Source organism: Tachysurus vachellii, chromosome 6 (genome assembly GCF_030014155.1).
Source record: "Tachysurus vachellii isolate PV-2020 chromosome 6, HZAU_Pvac_v1, whole genome shotgun sequence".
Taxonomy (NCBI): Eukaryota; Metazoa; Chordata; class Actinopteri; order Siluriformes; family Bagridae; genus Tachysurus; species Tachysurus vachellii.
The window spans coordinates 11,029,173-11,049,901 of NC_083465.1; the positions used below are offsets into that span (position 1 = coordinate 11,029,173).

Consider the following 20,729-nt stretch of genomic DNA (forward strand, 5'->3'; position numbering starts at 1 on the left):
AGGTGTGAATGAGTGTGCGCATGGTGCCCTGCAATGGACTGGCATCACATCCGAGGTGAATTCTCCCCCCGTGCACCCAGTGTTTTTGGGACAGGCTGTGATCCAACACGACCCTGCATCAGGGTGAATGGAAATGTTGAATGGAAACATTGCTATGAATTCATAGTTTACAAGTTCAATAATTGATGCTTTCTTTTCTCTTTTTCTCTCTCTCACACACACTCACACACACACACACACACACACACACACACACACACACACACACATGCACGCACATACAGCAGTTTTCTCATTTTCCCATCATGGAGCATGGCTCTACTTCTCCATCTGGCAGATAAAGTTCATCACAAAGCTCACGAGAGAGAGCAGAGGAAGTGCTGGATGTCGCCGCCAGACTCACCCATCCCGACACTCTTTTGGTTTAAAGGCACGTGTTTGTTGTGCTCTTCAGTGGCTTTGTTGCTTTTTTCCCCACTTAGTTTTGATTTCTTACCACAAACACATGGGCTTTTGGCGGGCACATTTGGTTAGAGGTGGTACAGGTGGGGTGTCTGGCATGAGCACCCTGCAGGTCGGCCCGTAGCTCCGGCCATGTGTCCCCCTGCTTAGAGCCGGGCATCAACACCATCACTGGCACATGCCATTTCATCCAGGGAAAGCACTCTGTCCTTAATTTTCTCACTCACTCACTCATCCTCCCTCTTGTGTGTTCAGTTCTGTGCTTTGCTCTTCTGTATCAAAGGTTTTACACAAAATGTTTTTTTTTTTTTTTTTTGCTTCTTATGAAGTTTTTTTCTTGCCAGCTATTGCTCCTTGCATTAGAGCAAATATTATTGACACACTTATGTGAACATGTTATGTTCTAAGTGCTATCTCCACCGATATGACTATCTGTAAGAGACATATTGGTGAAAACAGGAAGTTAGTTACAGAAGGTTTGCAGCTCCAGAAAGTGTCTGTGCATGCCGGAGGGAGTGCGAGAGAGAGAGAAGGGGTTGTTTGTAAATCGGTGGCAACTGCAATTCATTTTGCCACTGACCTTGAGGGGGCTTTGCATTTCTTGAAGAAGAAAGCAGAAGCTGGTGGTAAACAAAGTTCACTTCTGACAGATGGATTGAATGACAGAGAGGTTGCGGGTGCCAGAATAGCCCTGGCAGCGGAGAAAATGTTCAATGCGGTCCAACAGGAGAGGAGGTGTGAACAGGTGCGGGGCTGCTGAAGGAAAGGGGACCAGATGGAGGAAGCCAGAGCCAGTTTAGTTAAAGGAAAAAGGGTGGGAGGGAGCAGCAAACAGGGGGGAGAGCATGCAGAGAGAGAGAGAGGATAGATGAAGGAGGGAGATGGAGAGATAGAGGGGGGTAGTAGGGACGATAGGAGCGGCATTAGGAGCAGTTAGGATGGAGAGTAAATAGTTGTGTGTGGAAAGCAGATGTGACTTGGGGTGGCAGGTTGGAATCTTTCATCTCTGTGGTTTTTCCGAGGGATGGTGTGTCTGTGTGTGTCTGTGTGTGTGTGTGTGTGTGTGTGTGCGTGTGTGTGTCAGAGAAGTGTGATAACTGGTTCCATAAAGGCAGCAAAACACCTGAGATTTAGTGTGTGTGTGTGTGTGTTTGTATGTGTATGAGCATGTGTATGTATCTGTGTGTGTATGTATCTGTGTGTGTGTGTGTGTGTGTGTGTGTGTGTGTGTGCGCGTGTGTGTGTGTGTGTGTGTTTGTATGTGTATGAGCATGTGTATGTATCTGTGTGTGTGTGTGTGTGTGTGCGCGTGTGTGTGTGTGTGTATGTGTGTATTGTTTTTTCACATATTACTTTATGCTCCATAAGACACAGAGTTACTGTGACTTAGTGAGTGACTATAGAAAATACCAAACATTACAACAACAACAAAAAAAAATCATGTACTTGGCACTGGGACGATGTGCTAAATTAGATATGAACTACGTATGAAATTAATTAACAGATTCTATTTATCAGTGCTTTGCGTTTGCCCATCTGTTCTATGGTAGACTAATTTAAGTCCATTTGCTATCACTAGTTAAAAATAATGTGTGTTTCTGTTTACCATGTCGTTGATGTTGTGTATGGATTGGCTTTCATTCCTTTTGGTGTGAACATAAGCAATAATTGAGAGGATTTGTGTAATTACACATCTGCTTCGTACCTTCTATCTCATTACACATATATATAATTATCATTATTCAGTATTTCCAAATATTATAAAAACTAGGATACCGAAGTCTAATGCAAGCAGTTAACTTGGAACAGTTTGCACCTACATGGCAACAACAGTGTATACTTGCATGTTTAGGCAGATAGATAATAACTAGGCATGTTGTATAAAGTGCCATTGTTGTAGCACAACTTCATTAACATAGAAACCTCCGCTCTCTCTCTCCACTACAGCTCTCTACTTCTTGATTGTTCACTTTCACTGTTTGTATTACACCGAAGGATAATCAGCACTTGATTATGTTAAATCATGCAGTATTCTAATCGGATCGCGAGTGCTTTATGCTGTTTTATCATTTGCATGGTGCAGGTGTCGGTTCAGCTAACTTTTCCTCCCGTCGTGCGGTACGAGTGCACTTTGTAAAGTTTCCCCCTGCACATGTGTTACCATACAAATGGTGGCAAAGTCTCTTCATGTACTGTCGAGCGGTGATGAAGCCAACCGGCTGCCTCCAATTTGCGCACATTTTAGGAACGGTAGCATTTGGTCATTCCTGGCATAGGATCACGGTGCACCGCGGGGTGCTGCAAACTCTGCGCACGAGCAGTCTGTGGTATTCCAAATCAAATGGGCAACAGCTTGAATAGTGCCCACTTAGGCAGCCCACGGCCCTCTCCCCTCACCAGCACCCAGCCACCGAGCTTCCTACCACCCAAAGCCACCTTACGGCCGCGAGACATTAGGCCTCGCTCACATTATTACCGCCAGTGAGCAAACACACGCCGAAAACACACCCTGACCTGGCATTGGGAGACACGGCCTCTGACTGGCCCCAGTAGACCTCAGAACTGCACCTCCTGTAGCCGGGCAGCTATTCTTGCAGGCATTGCAGGAAGCTATAGTGTGTCTATGCTGCTTATAATAGGACTGATTTCTCAGTGGGCTACAGTGTATATAAGATTTGTGTTCAACACATCACACTTAGCTTTGTTAGGATTCACCGTTTTGTAACTCATTTACTAAATGCTGCTAAACTTTTGTACATCATAAACTACAGCATACGGTTTTGTGCCAAGAATCAATTGCTTTCCCTGATTGGGTGATTTAAAGAAACTAAATAATAATTCATAATAAGTTTATATAATATGGGTAAAATTCAGTGGTTCACTCAGTCTGGACCCGGTGTCCGTGATGCGTAGACATTGAGCTCTATCTACCTCCTGTACACAGCTTTCGGTATATGAAAAGAAACTCCTATGATATCATTTCTCTGTAATTTTATTCATTTGTAGATGGTTGCATGGCAGCAGAACAGGTTCAAGGTGCTCCGCTAGCTGAAATTAGCTTGTCACTGGTCTTTAAAGTGCATCTGTCGCTTGAGTGAAGCGTCCCGCATGTGACCACATTTTAAGTACAGTGTCTTAGGAACACTGAGAGATGACAGCACGTGTTTTTTAAAAAAAAAAAAAATATTTATTTATTTTTACAATCAAAAACAAAGCTGGAAGGTCACTTCAGATAGTCCTCATATTCCATCATGCATAACCTCTGAATCACATGCTCCATCTCACCTGCTTAGTCAAGCACTCAGAGCCATTAGCAGAACAATGGTGTACCTCTCCCTCTTGCCGGTGTCCAGACACTCGACTGTAAGCCAACTTTTCTCATCGGAACTTTCTGGCGGTCTGTCTCATGCTAATTGGTCGACAAACACCACCCCTCGCCGGCCGCCCCCGCACCCACGCCTGCCTGGGCCCCCTGGAAAGGCGTGCTAACAAATGGCTGGCTGCGAGGCCTTTGCGAGCCCCCTGCTGAGCGCTGGTGTGGATGGTGTTTTAGGCCGCTGTTCAAGCCCAGCGGGGGTTCGCCGTTCTCTCTCTCTCTCACAGCTCTCGCGGGCGGAGCGCCTTCACACTCCAGACGACAGCAGGCCTGCAGAGACGGTCACTTCTCCAGCTACGTTCCAAACCCAGTGTGTGAGAAAAGTTTTGGGCTTTGCTGTTAATTAATGCACTTTGACTTTGTGCAGTTTCTTTCTGTTTTTCTTTTTTTTTTTCAGTCTGTCTCTTTTTGGCCACAGTTATGATTTAAAGAGAGAAACTGTTTTTGGTAACAGGATTTGGTGACGGTTCAACAGTTCATGGTGGAATTTGTTTTGAGTTTATATTAGTAAAAAAAAAAAACTGCCTTCATTTTCACACTTGAGTAGTAATGAAGTAACATGTATGTATCAAGAACTTTAACAAAAATTGAAATAAAAAAAGGCGTGTGTTATTGTGGCTTATTTATGTTGAGTATCTTTAAGAACAATCTGTGATGCATCTTTCTCTCTTTCTCGCTCTTTATCTCTGCAGGAAGGAGAAGGAAGCACTGGAGCGGCGTTGTGTGGAGGACATGGCAGCTCTGACCTTCCAGGCTCAACAGCGCGAGCATGAGCTGACACAGACGCTCCAGCAAATGGAAGCGCAGCACGAGAGGAATGGTGGGTGTCCACTGGCGTACTTTCCCTTGCCAAACAACCTCCTCCTGTCATCCCATTCTCCTCCCTCTTCTACTCCGCATCAGGAACACCTGTAACCTTTGGCTGGCCGAAGGGAGCAGATGCTCGGCACTGTAGAGCCGCAGTGCTACATATTAGTTAGCGTTTAAAAATGGAGGGGAAGCGGGCAGCACTGCCCACTGTCTGTTGATTTCAGAGTGCTGCTCTCACATCTGTTGCACCATCTGGATCGACGAGTTTATTTACCTGTGTTTCGAGAAAATTCGAGGCATGCTGATCGCCAGAACAAAGCGCTGGGAAAACAAAGGGCTTCTTTTTGGCGCGTCTGCATGGCACACATGTTGTCTAAAGAGAAATGGCATCAGAGACTCAGCAGGAAACTCTGTGGGCTTATAGATTTAGTCCTTTAATACCACAGACTGCTTCTCCTTCTAAGCATATAATGGCCACTCACAAAAGCTAATTATTTTTCCCTCCTTGTGTGCTCGGTCCCGTATTCTCCTTTCTAAAATGATTGACTCTTAGACGTAGAATTATCACAGCGACCTGCACATGACCAGGCCTTTTGTCCTAATGACTGACTCTCCATTGTGCGGGTGTGCATGCACGAGTGTTGCTCAGTCATGTACATGTATTGCAACATGACTGACTTTGTCCCCACCTCCTGTAAATTCTGACATAGGACAGCATTTATCTGACTGACTGTCTTATGCCATCAAACATTAAACATCTCTCAAACATCTGAGAATACCAGATGCTATGTTATGACTCGTAACAAAAAAAACACAACAACAACAACTCTGCTTTATGTTATGACTGTCTTTGCTAACATTTTAACAATATACATAAATATCAACAGCTAGTTACAAACAGGTGATGGGTGTCTATATACTGTAAGGAAGCGATCATTCGAATGACACCGCCAAATGAAATCTGTATAGTTGGTGAGAGAATTTCTATTGGTTTTGTTTTTCTTACTAAAAAGTGCCTCAGGAGTAAAGTAGCGGTGCGTGACAGGACAATTGCACACACCATGTCACACTGTGTTTCATGCAGTCTTAACTTGTGAAAGAGAAAAGGTCAGCTTCTTATACGATCACTGTTCACTTCTCTCTCTCTCTCGCTTGCTTTCGCACTGTCTCACTGATTGTTAGTAAAGTCTGCTCTCTTTTTCTCACTCTCACACTGCTTTCCTTGCTTATTTTCCATCTATCATCTACAAGATTAGTGACATTTCCATCTAATCTGCACTTCCTGCCTGTTCGGTTAAGTTTTTTTTTTTTCGTTGTTGTTGTGTTGGGTTTTTTTTTTTTTTATATGTATATTTCTAGCACAATTGTTTTACTCTTTATTCTTTTGTCGCTTTTTTTTACTTATGATTTGCCTCCAGAGTTGTGAACTTAAAAAGTGATGCGAGTGGCAGGCGGATCTGATTAACGTAGATGAATGTGAACAGTTATTTAACAGAAGACTGTGTGTATTCGATATGTACTAAATCTAGTAACTGCAAATCGGTTTTTGGTCATAATTACATCAACGTACACACAGGTGCTGAACCGATAAGTAGAAAACTCTAGATCCGTATATCTTATTCAGTAACGACACCAGTTTAGTTGTGTCTAAAGTTTTAACTGTATTAACCTAATTGTATGTAGTTAAATAATTATTTGGTCAAGTATCAGTACAGCATTGGTGAACACTATTTTTTAAGTTTTTTAAGATATTTTAAAATACATAATTCTTGTCAGTTGTTCAGAAGCCAAATTGAGTCACAGTTTGTTTACTGAGATTACTGGCTGTTAAACCGTCTAACTCTTAAGTCACTTTCGTCTGATGTTTTATTTGGGAGTTTTGATGCCTACATAATCCCATATTTCCACATCCTGTCTCTGTCCTGATCCAAAGATAGAGACAAGCTTCTCTCTCTTTCTCTCTCTCTCTCTCTCTCTCTCTCTCTCTCTCTCTCTCTCTCTCTCTCTCTCTCTCTTTCTCTTTCTCTCTCTCTTTCTTTTTTGGTGGATCAATATCAGATAAACAGTATACATGCTCTGAATAAACCTCATAGTGTGGACATAAATGCACGCAATCTCTTTCTATCTATTGATACATAATTGTCTCTTCCTGCCTATATATTAATTTAACTGGAGGAAGTAAAGCTAAAAAGCCGAACAGATTGCCTATATACAAACAACGTAGTCACTGTGCAGAACACACACAGTGACTGTCGGTTCAGTTAACCAGCCTAAGAAGATGAATGCGTGTGCAGTGTGTATGCTTGATTATCGGTTATTTCAAGTCAAGAGTAATTTTATTTTATTGTCATTCCAACTATATAAAGCTAATGCAGTACATTAGTGACATGAAACGACGGTCCTCCCAGACACTTAAAGACAAAGAGCTACATAAGACAACAGGACTGAGGGTAAAGAGTTAAAAAACAGACAAAAAAAAACAACAATATATGTATAGAAAAAATGCATTTTTATACTCCACGGTATTGTCATAGACTTCCATCTCAAAGATGAATTTTCAAAATCATTATTATCTGACTACAAGCTTAAATATTTATTTATTTAATTAGTTGTTATTATATGTAGTCACTTCAGAAGTGAGCTCAGTTAAAGCCCTCAGAAATGTACTCAGGTTCAGAAGCTGAAGTTTCTGTGCATGAAGCTGACCACGTTTCTAATTTTTGGATACTGTCGTATTGCAGTTTTTTTTCTGACCCTCGATACACAGTAATAATCACTGAAGATTTTTGTGTGCAGACTTTTGCACTTTCTCACACTTATATGAGAAGTCAAGGGCCTGGCATACTTAAATTGTAAACAAATAAAATAATAAAACTCAAAAATAATTGAGTTTAATAATAATAATAATAATAATACCCAAAGTTGATTATTTTCTTATATACAGCACACACTGTATTTGTTTATTTCCTCTCAATACCATAGCAATCTGGTAACACTTAGGATCTATTGATGAATATCGCTTCACACTTGTAACTGTTTATAGTTACATTGTTGTGTAATGGTGTGGAACAATTTATTTACTTACAACCCCTATCCTTTTTTCCTCTCTCTTTAAGTTAATAACTTAAAAGAAGTGGCAATTTTTATGGTACTGAGAAACCAGAAAGCGCCGACATACATCGTACAGCTCCTGCTGTGAATGAGCTGTTACGAAAGGAAGCCAATATATCAGAGCAAGATCATTAGTGTATATACCTGATGGCACTACCGCCAGAGCTGTGCTGTTAGAGAAAACAAATCAACACCTTCTGGCCAATCAAGAATTCAGCAGCGATGCAGCGTCATTGATGTCATTTTTGACATGTGCTCAGAGGCTGCTGAATGCAGCTTTATAATATAGTGGTATACATGTGACCACTGAGCAATTCGGAAAAGCTGGCAAATAATAGAAGTGACTGACAAATCATCGACTATAAAGAATTCTCTGTATTATGAATGTGCAATGATGGCATTCAGTGAATTGCTATCTATCTATCTATCTATCTATCTATCTATCTATCTATCTATCTATCTATCTATCTATCTATCTATCTATCTATCTATCTATCTATCTATCTATCTATCTATCTATCTATCTATCTATCTATCTATCTCTGTGTGTGTAAGTATGTGTGTAGAGAGAGCAAGAGAGAGAGAGATGTTAGAAGTTAAGTGTTCTCCTTCGTTGTTATTTACCATCTTTATTTGCTCTGTCTTTGTGCCTCAGTTGCAGACATGGACGTCTTGCTGAGCTTGCAGAATGGCCTCATAGGGAAGCTGAAGGAAGAGTGTCGCACGCTTTGTTCAAGAATGGAAGAGCTGACCCAGTCTAACAGGCGAGTAGTGCTCAGTTTCCTTAAAGCTAAATGCACAGATTTCTCTCTCTCTCTCTCTCTCTCTTCCTTTCACAAGAATGTTTATATTGTCAAAGACCTATTGAGCTGAAGGTCTGCGTTAAAATATTGTATAACATGCGTTTCTGTCCCTGTTAGGGATGCTCTGATATTCTGGGCTAAGTTTCAAGGTTTGTTTGTCACATGTAAACAGTGCATGTGGAAACCATCCAGAAACCTGGGTTAATGAAATACTCCTTCAGAACTAATATATATATATATTTATATATATATATATATATATATATATATATATATATATATATATATATATATATATATATATATATATAAAATATACCAAAATATCACTTCTATCCGATCAGACTTGACACTAGAGCACTTGCTTTATGCTCATAGCTCAATCATTTGCAAATGCTATAAGAAATCTACCTCTCAGTGTTTGCCAGATAAGTGACTTCCTGTCCTATTTACAGTTGTGCTGATTTTATGCCACGGCTTTATCCGACATGCCACAATATCAGGGTGATATATAGAGCAGAGCTGTGAGCAGTGTTATCCAGAACGTCGCATCCTGTCCATGCTCATGTCCCAGTCAGGGATCTGTTGCTGTATGCTGGCACATGGCAGTCTGTCCTGGGTCCTGGCTCTGTTCTGCGCCTATCACATGCGCCTCTCACCTCAGGCCTCTGGGGTAGTCAGCTGTTAAAACAGCGTAAAGCGCATTACTCACATTGCAGCCTGCAATCTGCCACGGTCAGCCATCCCAGCTTGGGAAGGTACACACAGCTTCTGGCCTGCTTTCTCTCCTCCCCATCCCCCTATTCTACTGAAAAATCAAGTAGACGCACGGATAAACAGATTTGTGCTATTTTGTTCCATAGTGTTACTATATAATAAGGAACGCTGTACAAGCATGAAGTAGTCCAATCAATCAAACTTTATAGTAGACAAGTTTATGGAAGATAACATACTTTCTTTTTTTTAACAAGGTCTCTGAAGGTCAGAGATAAAAGTATCTAAAATAATCTTTTTAGCATATTTTGAATATCATAAACTTTTTATTTAGCATTTTTTATCCTCAAGCTAACTCTTATTTGAGATTCGTACCAAAACCATTTGTATAGCAGAACACGGCCAGCGAGGCTCGTTGCAGTCAATTATATGCATTTATGTAAATGATGAACCTAAAGGCAACTTGCTGAATATTGAAAGTTTTTTTTTTCCCATTTTTTATTTATTTTAGCCTCCATGCTCTGATTAGTAAAGTGACCGCATTGTTTGCTCCAAAAAAGAAAAAAAAAATTCTTGACAACGAAAACAGACTGCGTTTATTCTCCACTTTGTGTCATGTCTCATCTGTTCAGAGTCTGTAGTGTGAGTCAGAAGTGGTAATGTGAAACGCCACCACGAAAAACAATATAACCACTTTAAATTCTTTCGTTTTAATGTTATTAAAAGCACACTGTTGTACGTAAGAAATTTTAAAAACATTGAGTGAAATCTGTAATATCTGATTTAGCATAGAAATAACGTACTCAATTATGCACAGTAGGTTATGTCGTGCACTCTGGACATGGATGGATAGTGATGGTGGGTGGATTTAGCTCAGTTTATTTATTTATTTTCTTTTTTTAAAGCGATTGGACTTGTGAAGGTTGTGAGTTCAAATCCCAGCACTGCCAAGCTGATGCCCTTAACCCTCACTGCTCAGCTGAGTAAATGAAATAAATGGAAGTTGTCTTGGTTAAGGACGTCTGCCAAATGCTTCAGTTGCCATAGAAATTCTTAAAAAATACTGACAACAAACGCTGTAGAAATGTAATGGTGTTTTAAGTTCATTTCAGATTTATTTCTATATTGTTCAGTCACAGTCACAAAGCATGTATAAGTTCACTATTTAAATGATACATAATGCATTTAAGTTTATCCCTAATAAGCAAGCCAGGGGTGACAGTGGATAGCAGAAAACTCCCTGATGATCTGAGGAAGGAACCTTGAGAGGAACCAGACTCATCTTCATCTGAGTGACACCAGATAGTGTGATTATAAAGTATTTCCTTTCCTTGTGTGGTGAAAAAGTACAATTATGTAACTAGGACATTCATTCATTCATTTTTTTAACTATTCATTCTAGTTTTAAAATGAATATTCTATTTATAGTATTATTTAGAAACACCTGATAAATGCACGCTTGCACATATACTGTGCGTCTTCTGTTGGGGTTTTTAAAAAACAGCTAAAAACCCATCTGTACCGTCAGACTTTTCCTGTTGAGTGTTAATTTGTCTTTCTTTTTTAACTTTCATATATTTTACCTGTTTTACTGTGTAACCCGAGCAGTGGTTATCTGATCTCTCAAACACTTCTTCAGTTATCTGCTACATGAGACAGTGAATATTAGCTGGAAGTAGTAAACATAGAGTATCAAAAACCTCTCAGGAAATACAGACATGTTTCAACCAAAAAAAAGAACAAAGAACTGTAATAAAAGATAGACATGAACCTAGACATCGAAATGATTAGAATGTATAAGGTGTCTAGTAAAACCTGACTCTGACTGTGCGTTAGTTTTACATCGAGTTTAAATGTTAAGAACAGCTTGTTATTAGTGTAAATAATATGCCATTAGTGTAAATAAATTGGTGACATATGAGATCTGTTAATATGTCACCAAGATCAAATTCAATTTATTTACACTAATAAAATGAATATAAAACAGCCTGACTGTGTGGACACACCTCCGAAGAGTTTTCTTACGTGAAGAACAGCGCAAAATCATTTTAACATGAACTTTAATCACTTTTTGTACCATTTTATCCTTGAACGTACTTCTAATTCTATCTAAAGCTGCTTTGAGACAATGTCCATCATTAAAATCGCTAAACAGATTAAAGTGAATCGAATTCCGTTTCCAAAATGTCTTCCTGTTTATTATACATGTATACAAATGTTATAACAAATAAATTTAACATCAGTTTTATGAACAGCACTGCAGTCCTAACAGAACAAGAGGGAGCGATTTGTAGATTTTCCAAAAGCAAATTCTGATTAATCTGAATAATATTAATACGAATGTTCTGAATAATCCATCTCTGAAAATTGGAACGCTTCGTCCAGTCGAACATGTCGGAGTATGCAGGTTATCTGACTATTTGGATAATCTGGTGATGTTTGGAACGTGTTATTGTGCAGTGAGTAATACAGAGCCCAAAGGCCAGCCGTGACCGAGCTGTTCGTCTGTACGCAGGTGGAAGAATGAAGCTGTGAGCAGTTGTGAGCCAGGACCTTACGCTCTTGTCAGCTTTATCATTCAGTACATTGAATGATCGTGAATCATACACAAGATGTTTTCTACGCTGCTGTAGACTTGTTATACTTCTTATACTTGTTTTTAACCGAAACCTCGATTTGAATCCCATCTTTAAAATTTGCAAAGCAATTAGGTCTGTAGCTCACATGAACTTCATGTTCAGGAATAAAATAACGAGGTTTTATTATTAAATGTATTTAAATACAGAGTCCAACATTTCCTGCTGTAATGTATATGATGATATGACTGGCCACAGCATGGGGTCCTAGTGTAGAAAACTCCAGTAGATTCAGGACATTGCTCGCTTTACATGTTACATGTCATGTTCAGCTCACACACTTTAATATGTCTACAGTTCAGTCTGTTGGCCTACAACCACATGATTTATGCTGTTCAAGCCTGATTGTAGAGAAAAGCCCAACCAAACACAACTCCTAAAGCAGTTGGAGAGAGCGATTGAGACAGATTATCACCAATTATTGGCATTCAGCAGTATTTATCCAATGCTGAAATCATGCTGTGCATTTTCTATCTTTCAGTGTTCTTGGCAGATCTTCTGCATTGTTTCATTAAGTTTTATTTATTTATTTATTTGTTTGTTTTATTTTTTTGCCACATTAATGGGTTTCAACCCAAATGTAAAATGAAACGGTTCTCTGCCTGCCAAATATAATGTTACTGGCTAAATGCTCAAGATCTCCAAATAGCAGTGCAGTTTGCTGCAACTAAATTAATTTAAAAGAAGCAAGCATGACCTGGTTCATTTGTATGGGAGCATCTTGAAAAGCCTTTTTGTGTATATGCTTATACAAGAGGTAACGTGTGTGTGTGTGTGTGTGTGTCTCGGACGTGTGTTGGATGTGGGTGTACAGGGCCGAGGTAGAACAGCTTTCTTTAGAGAAGGAGCACCTGCAGGAGAGTGTGGAGAAGCTTCGAGGTCGCTGTCATGAGATGGAGGAACAGTGTGTACAGCATGGGAGAATGCACCAGCGCATGAAACACAGGTATGCACACACACACACACACACACACACACACACAGTCACCGAGTCACAGCACTCACCTCTTTTCAAAAGCTCAGGGCTTGTGTATATTTTAGTCCAAGAAAGAAAACGGGTCAATTCTAAAATGAGCACCTACAGTCCATTGTTAAAAAGGGTAGACAATACACTTACCTGGCACAATGGTGGCTCCATAATATAATATGTGCTATAGTTCTGAAAATGACAGAAATATTTAGGGATTTATAAAGCAGCGAAAGGTTTTTCCTTCAGTGCACATCTATTGCAGACTTTTTCACATTCAACATTACATAAGAAGTCAGAATTTCTCCAAGAAGATCGGACATACAAATTCTCATAATACTCCGCTGCCTAACGGCCGGTCCCACGTATTTCCAACTCGTGAGAAATAAAATGTTTGCAAAGAAGCATTTCAGGTTCTAAAATGGAAAGCAGAAACCTTTGCTTTCAGGGAATTTTTTTTTATTTATTACTGTGAACTGAGGAATTTGGAAAATGTAGGAAAGTAGAACACAGAACTGCTGCAACACATCACTCCTACATCATCTAACTCCACACCACTGAAGTCTTAGTCATGACCTTACTGAACGAAGTACAGTGGCATCTGTGAGCATGGCGTGGCGGTGACAGCAGCGTCTAGCAGCGTGTGTGTGTGTGTGTATGTGCGCGTGTGTGATGTCCGTGTGTCGAGCTACGCGTGGCCGTGCGATGCAGGGCTTTAGGGGCATCTGGCACACGGCCCAAGTCAGTGCGTGGGCGAGAGAACGAGTGTGGGTGTATCTGCACCAACTCCAGCCCGAGCCGAGCTTCTGCTGGGAGCACAACATCCGTCTGCTCACAGCACAACCCTCCATATTGTTCAACACCCACTGCCTTAACCCAGCAGCCAGCCAAACAGGAACAAATAAACAGATAGAGGAACCACAGAGAGATGGGAAAACAAGTTTATAGATATTCACACCTGTTTCACATAAATATTCTAGGTTATATTATAAATGAATTGCAGTATTCACAACAGCTTTAAAGGAACGCTGATCGTCTGTGGAACAGTGCTTTACTGAGCCATAAAAAAACACATGCACTAACATTTATCTATGAAACTTCCCCTTCAGGACATGATATATAATTCTGACATTTTCTTACACATCTTCTAATCAAATGAACAGCTTTGTTGTTGTTGTTTTTTTTTTTTGTTCTTGTTGTTTTAATTGCTTGTCTTTACATATATCAAACAGATTTAAATTATGCAGTAAATATTTAATGTGTGCTTATTTTTGTAACGTTCACAATTTTCGCATTAAGGTGTAAAGTGAATATTAAGTAAGTATTCTTCGGTTGCACAGGAGTAGAAAAAACATGGAAATAGGCTATAAATTGCTTAATTAGATAAAAAAAATTATATTAAAAATAAATGTAAATAATAATAATAATAAGAAAACAGAATTTCAGCTTTTCTGATTGAACCAGAAAAGCTGGATTTGACCACCAGAGGGCAGGGTCAATACTTAATGACTCCAGATAATTTATTTATTTATTTATTGAATTTTATTTATTTATTTTTTAATATGAATTCGGATTTAAACAACTTGCCATCATTATACACAACATGCCAGTTAAGTTAGCTTTGGGGTTTAACAAGAATCATTTCGTTGGCACTCACTATACAGTAAACAGTTGAATGTAAGCGTATTCTCAACACTTTATATTAAAGATCGTGTTTATCCAATTCCTCTTTTCACCGAGAGCCGAATCTAGATGCTGTAAAATATAAAACTTAATTTTCAAAAAAAAACATGCACATGAGGATAAATACAGCAAATTGCACATTATGTAAATGATATCAAATTCTTATCGAATAATTGTATTAACGTCAAAGTTGTTCACATATATTACTACATGCTCATTTTGTCAGTCGAGATGATAAACCTTAAAAAAGCAGCTTTTTTTTTTATTATTATTGACCAATCGAGATGTAAATGCTGCATGCAGGGAATTTAATAAATAATAAACAGATTTTAGAAGTAATTTAGCTACTCAGGACATTTATAAGAGGAGTCTCAAGCAGTTAATGGGATTGTTTAAATATTATACATGTATATTTAAATTTACAGACAATATGTGTATTTTTTTTCTCCTTCCAGAAAGCAAAACAAAATGTATTATGCTAATATTATTTGTGTAAAAAAAAAAAAATCTGTCTGATTCTGCCTGCCATGCCTGGAGCAATAACGAGAGCCTCTGACACCGATGCTGTAGTAGGAAACGTCAGAGTCAGGAAATGTGTAGAAGTCAAACTGCGGGCCTTGTGAATGAGAGGTCTGGTGCTACATGCGTGTTCGGCTCAACGGGTGTCTCTTCTCTGTAGGGTACTTCTCCCTGCTGCCCGTGGGTTAAGGTGTTCGTGTTAATAAGCTGGTGCAAATGGCATCGGCATACATGCAAATAGCCAGGGCCCCACCTCAGATATTCTTGATCGGGCTCGCAATCTGTGCTGCGAAGAGCCGCAACAGCGTGGCACGCATGCAGCATTTGGAAAATCAGCTTGATTTATTTTTACCATTTGAGAGCCAACGCCAAGCAACACAGGGGTTTTCAGCACACAATGTTTCACTCCTGCACATAATTTATTTATTTTTCCTCACGGTATTAACATATTTTTTTTGCCCGGAGATTGGGGTGAGATAGCATAGAAACCCAGCCAGTGAAATATGAATGGATTGGTGTGTTGGCTAGAAATTTTCTTTTTTTTTTTCCCTTTCGGTGGAATAGCGAGTGTTTTAGGCACATATGCATTTCAATGCTATTTATTTCTTAAACGCATTCGGAGCACGAGTTCGCTGTCCTGTCTGATGCTTGGCATTTATTGAGTAGAATCAAAACACATATCCATCCATCACAGCAGCCAGAACAGAGCCATTGCTATAATTATATTATAATAATTATCACCCTTTTTTCAGTTTATTAGTAATGTGTAGGGGAAAATTCTGTTTTATAGAATATTTACATAATACATTACAACAGCAACAATAATGACAGATGGTTATAGTGTGTGTGTGTAATTGTGTAAGCATTATCGGCATTATTAAACAGCAGGGAAGTATCGATGAAGATGAAGATTTCTTAAAGTTTTATTTATTCTCTTTTCTAAAGTCGGAGCAATGCGTGTTTTCTAGCGTGAGGATTTTTAGAAGCAGAAAAAGTTTTTTCCAGAGGCAAATTGGTTGTGATCTTAATATCCGTGTTATTTTTTTTATATTTAGCAATGACCGTGAATGCATTTCTTATGTTCATACATTATACATAAATGCTTTTTTTTTTTTTACATGATGTATTTTTTTGATTTGGTTGAATTTTTTTCTCCTCTTGCTTATATATATATCTCTGATATCTCTCTCTCTCTCTCTCTCTCTCTCTCTCTCTCTCTCTCTCTCTATATATATATATATATATATATATATATATATATATATATATATATATATATATATATATATATATATATATAATTTTATTTTATTTATTTATTTTTTTCTGAAATAAAAATAATCTCCACTGAAGTCTGAGAGCAATAAAGCATCTCTACATAGTTGTAAAGCATTAAAACTAAGTTTGGACGAATGAAAACGATCAGGTTTTTGGCACTTTACCATTTCACATATCTTGTCCCATGAAGGTTTCAATCCCAGAGCACATAAGAGTCGCAATCTACCATCACACATATATACACGCTCACACACACACACCACATCTGCTAGCATGCTCCTTCACCAATTATCACCCTGCCTCATCAACATACCATATACGCACACATACAAACACACACACACACCGACACAAACACACTTGTGCTTAAAAGCAGTGCGGTAATGTATACGCAGATGTGTGGCTAAATCTACAGGCTTCTGCTGGCCATATGGTGACATAAAGAAAGATGGTTGTGGCGTCTGGATATGCATCTAGTGTAGCTAGGATTGGGGGCCGTGTGTGTGTGTGTAGGTGTAGGTGTGTAGCACTATTCAATAGACTGAAGGAGGCAATTTAAAGGAACAAATGGGCGCGTGCATCAGGGTCGGGAACAGCCGCGCTACTGCCGGGGAGATGACTGAGCCCCGGGCGAGAGCTGCTTCATCTGGTTCCCTGCCACCCCCTCTTACCCTCTTACAGCAAGTGTGTGTGTGTCTAAGAGGGAGAAAGAGGACGCACACACATAACTGCTCTCCTAACATTCCGCCAAGAGCGAGAAGGCTCAGTAAACTTTTCACTTGCAAATGAAGTTGGCACTGAGAGGATAAGATGCAGCATGTGTGATGTGGCTTATACTTGTCAGTGATTATTTAGCATCCTTCTGTATGATGTTTGTGGTCTTAACTGTGTAAAATCTTTTTATGCTAATGATCGTGTTTTGGCTGCTCCTGAATATCATAAGAAACGTTTCACTCGGCACCTTTTTGTGACAAAAGCACTCCTTCAATCGTCCTTCTTTTCAGCGTAGGTTTTCAGGATCTGACGAGTTAATATGTTTTCCTTCTCTGTCTTCATCTGTTAACTTGATCGTGTTTTTTGTGCATTTATTAGAGCTGCTCAGGTTTTTTAGAGAGGGCTAATTTCATTAAAAACTCCTTTCTTCATTCTTTCTGTAGGTATGTTGTATTAACATCTGTGTATTTAATTATATACTAAAATATGAAAGAAACTCGTTTGCAATTCATTTTAAAACAATTACTCAGAAGAAACAATTTTGCTTTCAAATAAACAAGCGATCTATAAAATGTTAGCGTGTTACCTAATTCTAAATGATACTTTCTGCCTCGGTATCCAACATTAGTGGTTTATTTTTTAAAGTCATACCTTTAAGGCTTGTTTCTTATATCTAGTCTGATGAGAAGCTCCAAAAACTTTTCTTGTCAAAAAAATAATATCAAATAAATAATGGTTATACTTAACTCCTGACAGCATTCCAACAAAAGTGAGCATATTCTTCTTAACCCCTCACCCTAACCTGACTTATGTTCTATGTTCAGAGATGACGAATGACAGGCGGTGTATAACATCAACCTTCTTTACTGTGCCTTTCAATCTGCACGGCTGCAGATCTTCCAGAGAGAAGCTAGGGGGCAGCAGTGTGCCTCTCACCCTCCTCCCACACTCCATCCCCTCCATGACCAGCTGTCCCATGATGCCCGCGGCTCCGTGGCCTGCTGGAGGAGAGGTGTGGAGTTCTGGCTCGGCGCGTGTACCGAGCACATCCCAAGGCAAGCTGTAAAAATGTTCCACAGTGCATCCATGCGCTTCTTGTCTAGCACAAGGGTCTTGTTTATGACACCAAAAAGTGCTCGCTGCGCTCCTTTAAAAGGCCCTCGGTGCAAGCTTTCAGGAATATAACAGCTGACTGTGGTTAAATGGTCTAACTCGGGCTGAGGTGCAGGTGGTGGTGGATATACGATTGCATACATGTACACAGAGCGCTGCTGCGGAATGGAAACGAGCTCCTTTAATGTGTCCTGAGTTACACAGGTGATGAGGATCACTACCAGTTTTATCGTTTGCCTTTTCACAGATTAGCAGAGCTAAAGTACGGAAGAAGCGTTTATAATAATATAGAAAACAAACACGGTAAAAGTAAAGATTTCTTGAAGAGTAAAGTTTTATTGCGCACCTGATTCTCACATGCACGTGCCCTCTTTCAGGCTTGAATAAGTGAATCAGACCCACATAAGTAATTCAATCCCACTCGGTGTAAAGATCACACACTTTTCACATACATTTAGAGTAAAGTCGTTTTCCATCAGCGAACAGTTAATAACTTCCAACAAGAAACTAGAATGAATTTCCTGGCACTTTTTGAGCACGAGTATAGAAGGGAAATTATTTATAATCACACCATCTGGTGTCACCCAGATGAAGATGAGATGTTCCTCTCAATGTTTCTTCCTCATATCATCTCAGGGAGTTTTTCCACCTTCCTACCGTCGCCTCTGACTTACTCGTTAGGAATAACATTTAAAATGTGTCTTTTTCTATTAAGCTGCTTCGTGGTGATTTCTATAGTTAAAAGTTCTACGCAAATAAAATTCGTATTTTTGTTCCACTTGATACATTTGATCACATTTGGCCTTATTATGACATCACAATTTTCGAGTTTAGCTCCTACAACAGATTTGATATCACTGTGTTTATTTATTTATTACACTCAACATCTGTCGAAGTGATGATAAGTAAAATACCGACGCTGTAATTAACGGCATTACGTTTAATGATGAATTATAAGAGTTTACTTGTTGCGTTAGCTTCAGCACCTGAATTAAACAAGATTATTATTTTCCTTAATTACCTTAAGCAAGCGTATACACACATGTCGACATCAGCCCAGGATTTATAGATCATTCCAGGTGTAGTAGGTATACTGGGTCGACACATCTGCCTCTGGACAGCTGCTGTCATTAAGGGTGTTCGGTGTAATCCACACGGGTTGGAAGCTGGCAGCCATTTTGGGTCAAATCATCTGGCTCTGACACCTTCTGATCCATGTGCGAGCTTCTGTTTGAGCCGCCTCTGGATTCCAGTTTTTCTCCCATCTCAAAGCGCTCTCGCCCACTCTGAGCGGAGGAGAAGCCAATTCTCATAAATACAGATGGAGCAGTAAACACTCAGGATATCTTTAGACTTATGTAAATTCAGTGTTCTGGTGAATTAGCCTAGTGTTAAATTGTGCAATCGCTAAGATGCGTCCGTTCCAAAGGAATTTGAAGCGTACATTATTTTTAATCGTAATTTTTTTTTTTTAGATCGATTTTATTGTAATTTCCTGTTTAACACCGAGGCCATCTCTTTAACATTGTGTGAAAATACGAGTGTGTGAGAGAGAGAGAGAGAGAGAGAGAGAGAGAGAGAGATACAAAAATCCTGAACTTCAGTTAGACGATCAATCAGCATAATAATTTTTTTTTTTTTGACCAGTTTTTTCCGTTGATTATTACACACATCTCTGATTTGTCCATTACTATCTATTTGTTGAAGAGAAAATATGCATCGCTATGACTTCCCAGGAAAAAGATATAGATTACCAACATCTAACCAATCAGGCTGAAGAGGCAGCTCTAATCGCCTGTCAATCATAGGGCTTAGTCGAGATGATGTGTATATTTCGGTGGCATGGCACTGAAGAGACTATTAACTATACCTTTAATTCTAGCAAAGTGAATTAAAGGTATAACTGTAAAAATGAATAACATTAGTGTTTCTGTGGGACTCTCGGGTACCACATAATATTCATTATTATAGAGTTGAATTGAAATAGAAACATGAAATCAGTGCATCATTAAATGTGGGTACTTATGTTAGCAAAGGGGAACACCATCGATCTTCATGGTTCTCGTACTAATGTTTCTTGTTTGTATCTAGAAGTGGGCATGCTGCCATGCTCTTTATTTATTTATTTATTTATTATTGTGTTTTTTTTTTCCTGGATTCTTGGGAACTCTGACGGCTATAGAACAGCCTCGTGGGAGAAGGAGGAAAGCGGAGACAGCAGGAGCAGCAGTTCAGCATGGGTTACAGAGGCATGCCGTGTGTGTTTGCGTGTGTGTGTGTGTGTGTGTGTGTGTGTGTGTGTGTGTGTGTGTGTGTGAGAGAGAGAGAGAGAGAGAGAGAGAGCTGTGCTGGCTTCAGTTAGTCTGGGAGCCAGCAGATGGTGTCCTTTCACCAGGGCCAGCAGGGAAGCAGAGTACGGGGGGACGGTCTGCCCCCTGTCCACCATCACACTCGCCGTCTTTCTCTCTATTTCACATGCAGGCCCAGCAGTGGGCAGAGGCAGCAGTGGCCAGGCCGCTCCAGCTCAGGCCAGCCCCATGCGC

At 39.6% G+C, this 20,729-nt stretch overlaps 1 protein-coding gene across 2 annotated transcripts in view; it reads left to right on the top strand.

Moving 5' to 3' along the window:
* The window catches only part of sdccag8 (SHH signaling and ciliogenesis regulator sdccag8), a 48,972-nt gene that overhangs the window by 15,830 nt on the left and 12,413 nt on the right, over nucleotides 1-20,729 (top strand). For both annotated transcript variants that reach the window (XR_009648604.1, XM_060872157.1), the window contains exons 14-16: nucleotides 4,531-4,658; nucleotides 8,415-8,523; nucleotides 12,727-12,858. Coding sequence is in view for 1 of the 2 variants with exons in the window: in XM_060872157.1 (XP_060728140.1) it covers nucleotides 4,531-4,658; nucleotides 8,415-8,523; nucleotides 12,727-12,858 (369 nt within the window). In the remaining variant the exon portion in view is untranslated. The remainder of the gene's footprint in view (nucleotides 1-4,530; nucleotides 4,659-8,414; nucleotides 8,524-12,726; nucleotides 12,859-20,729) is intronic.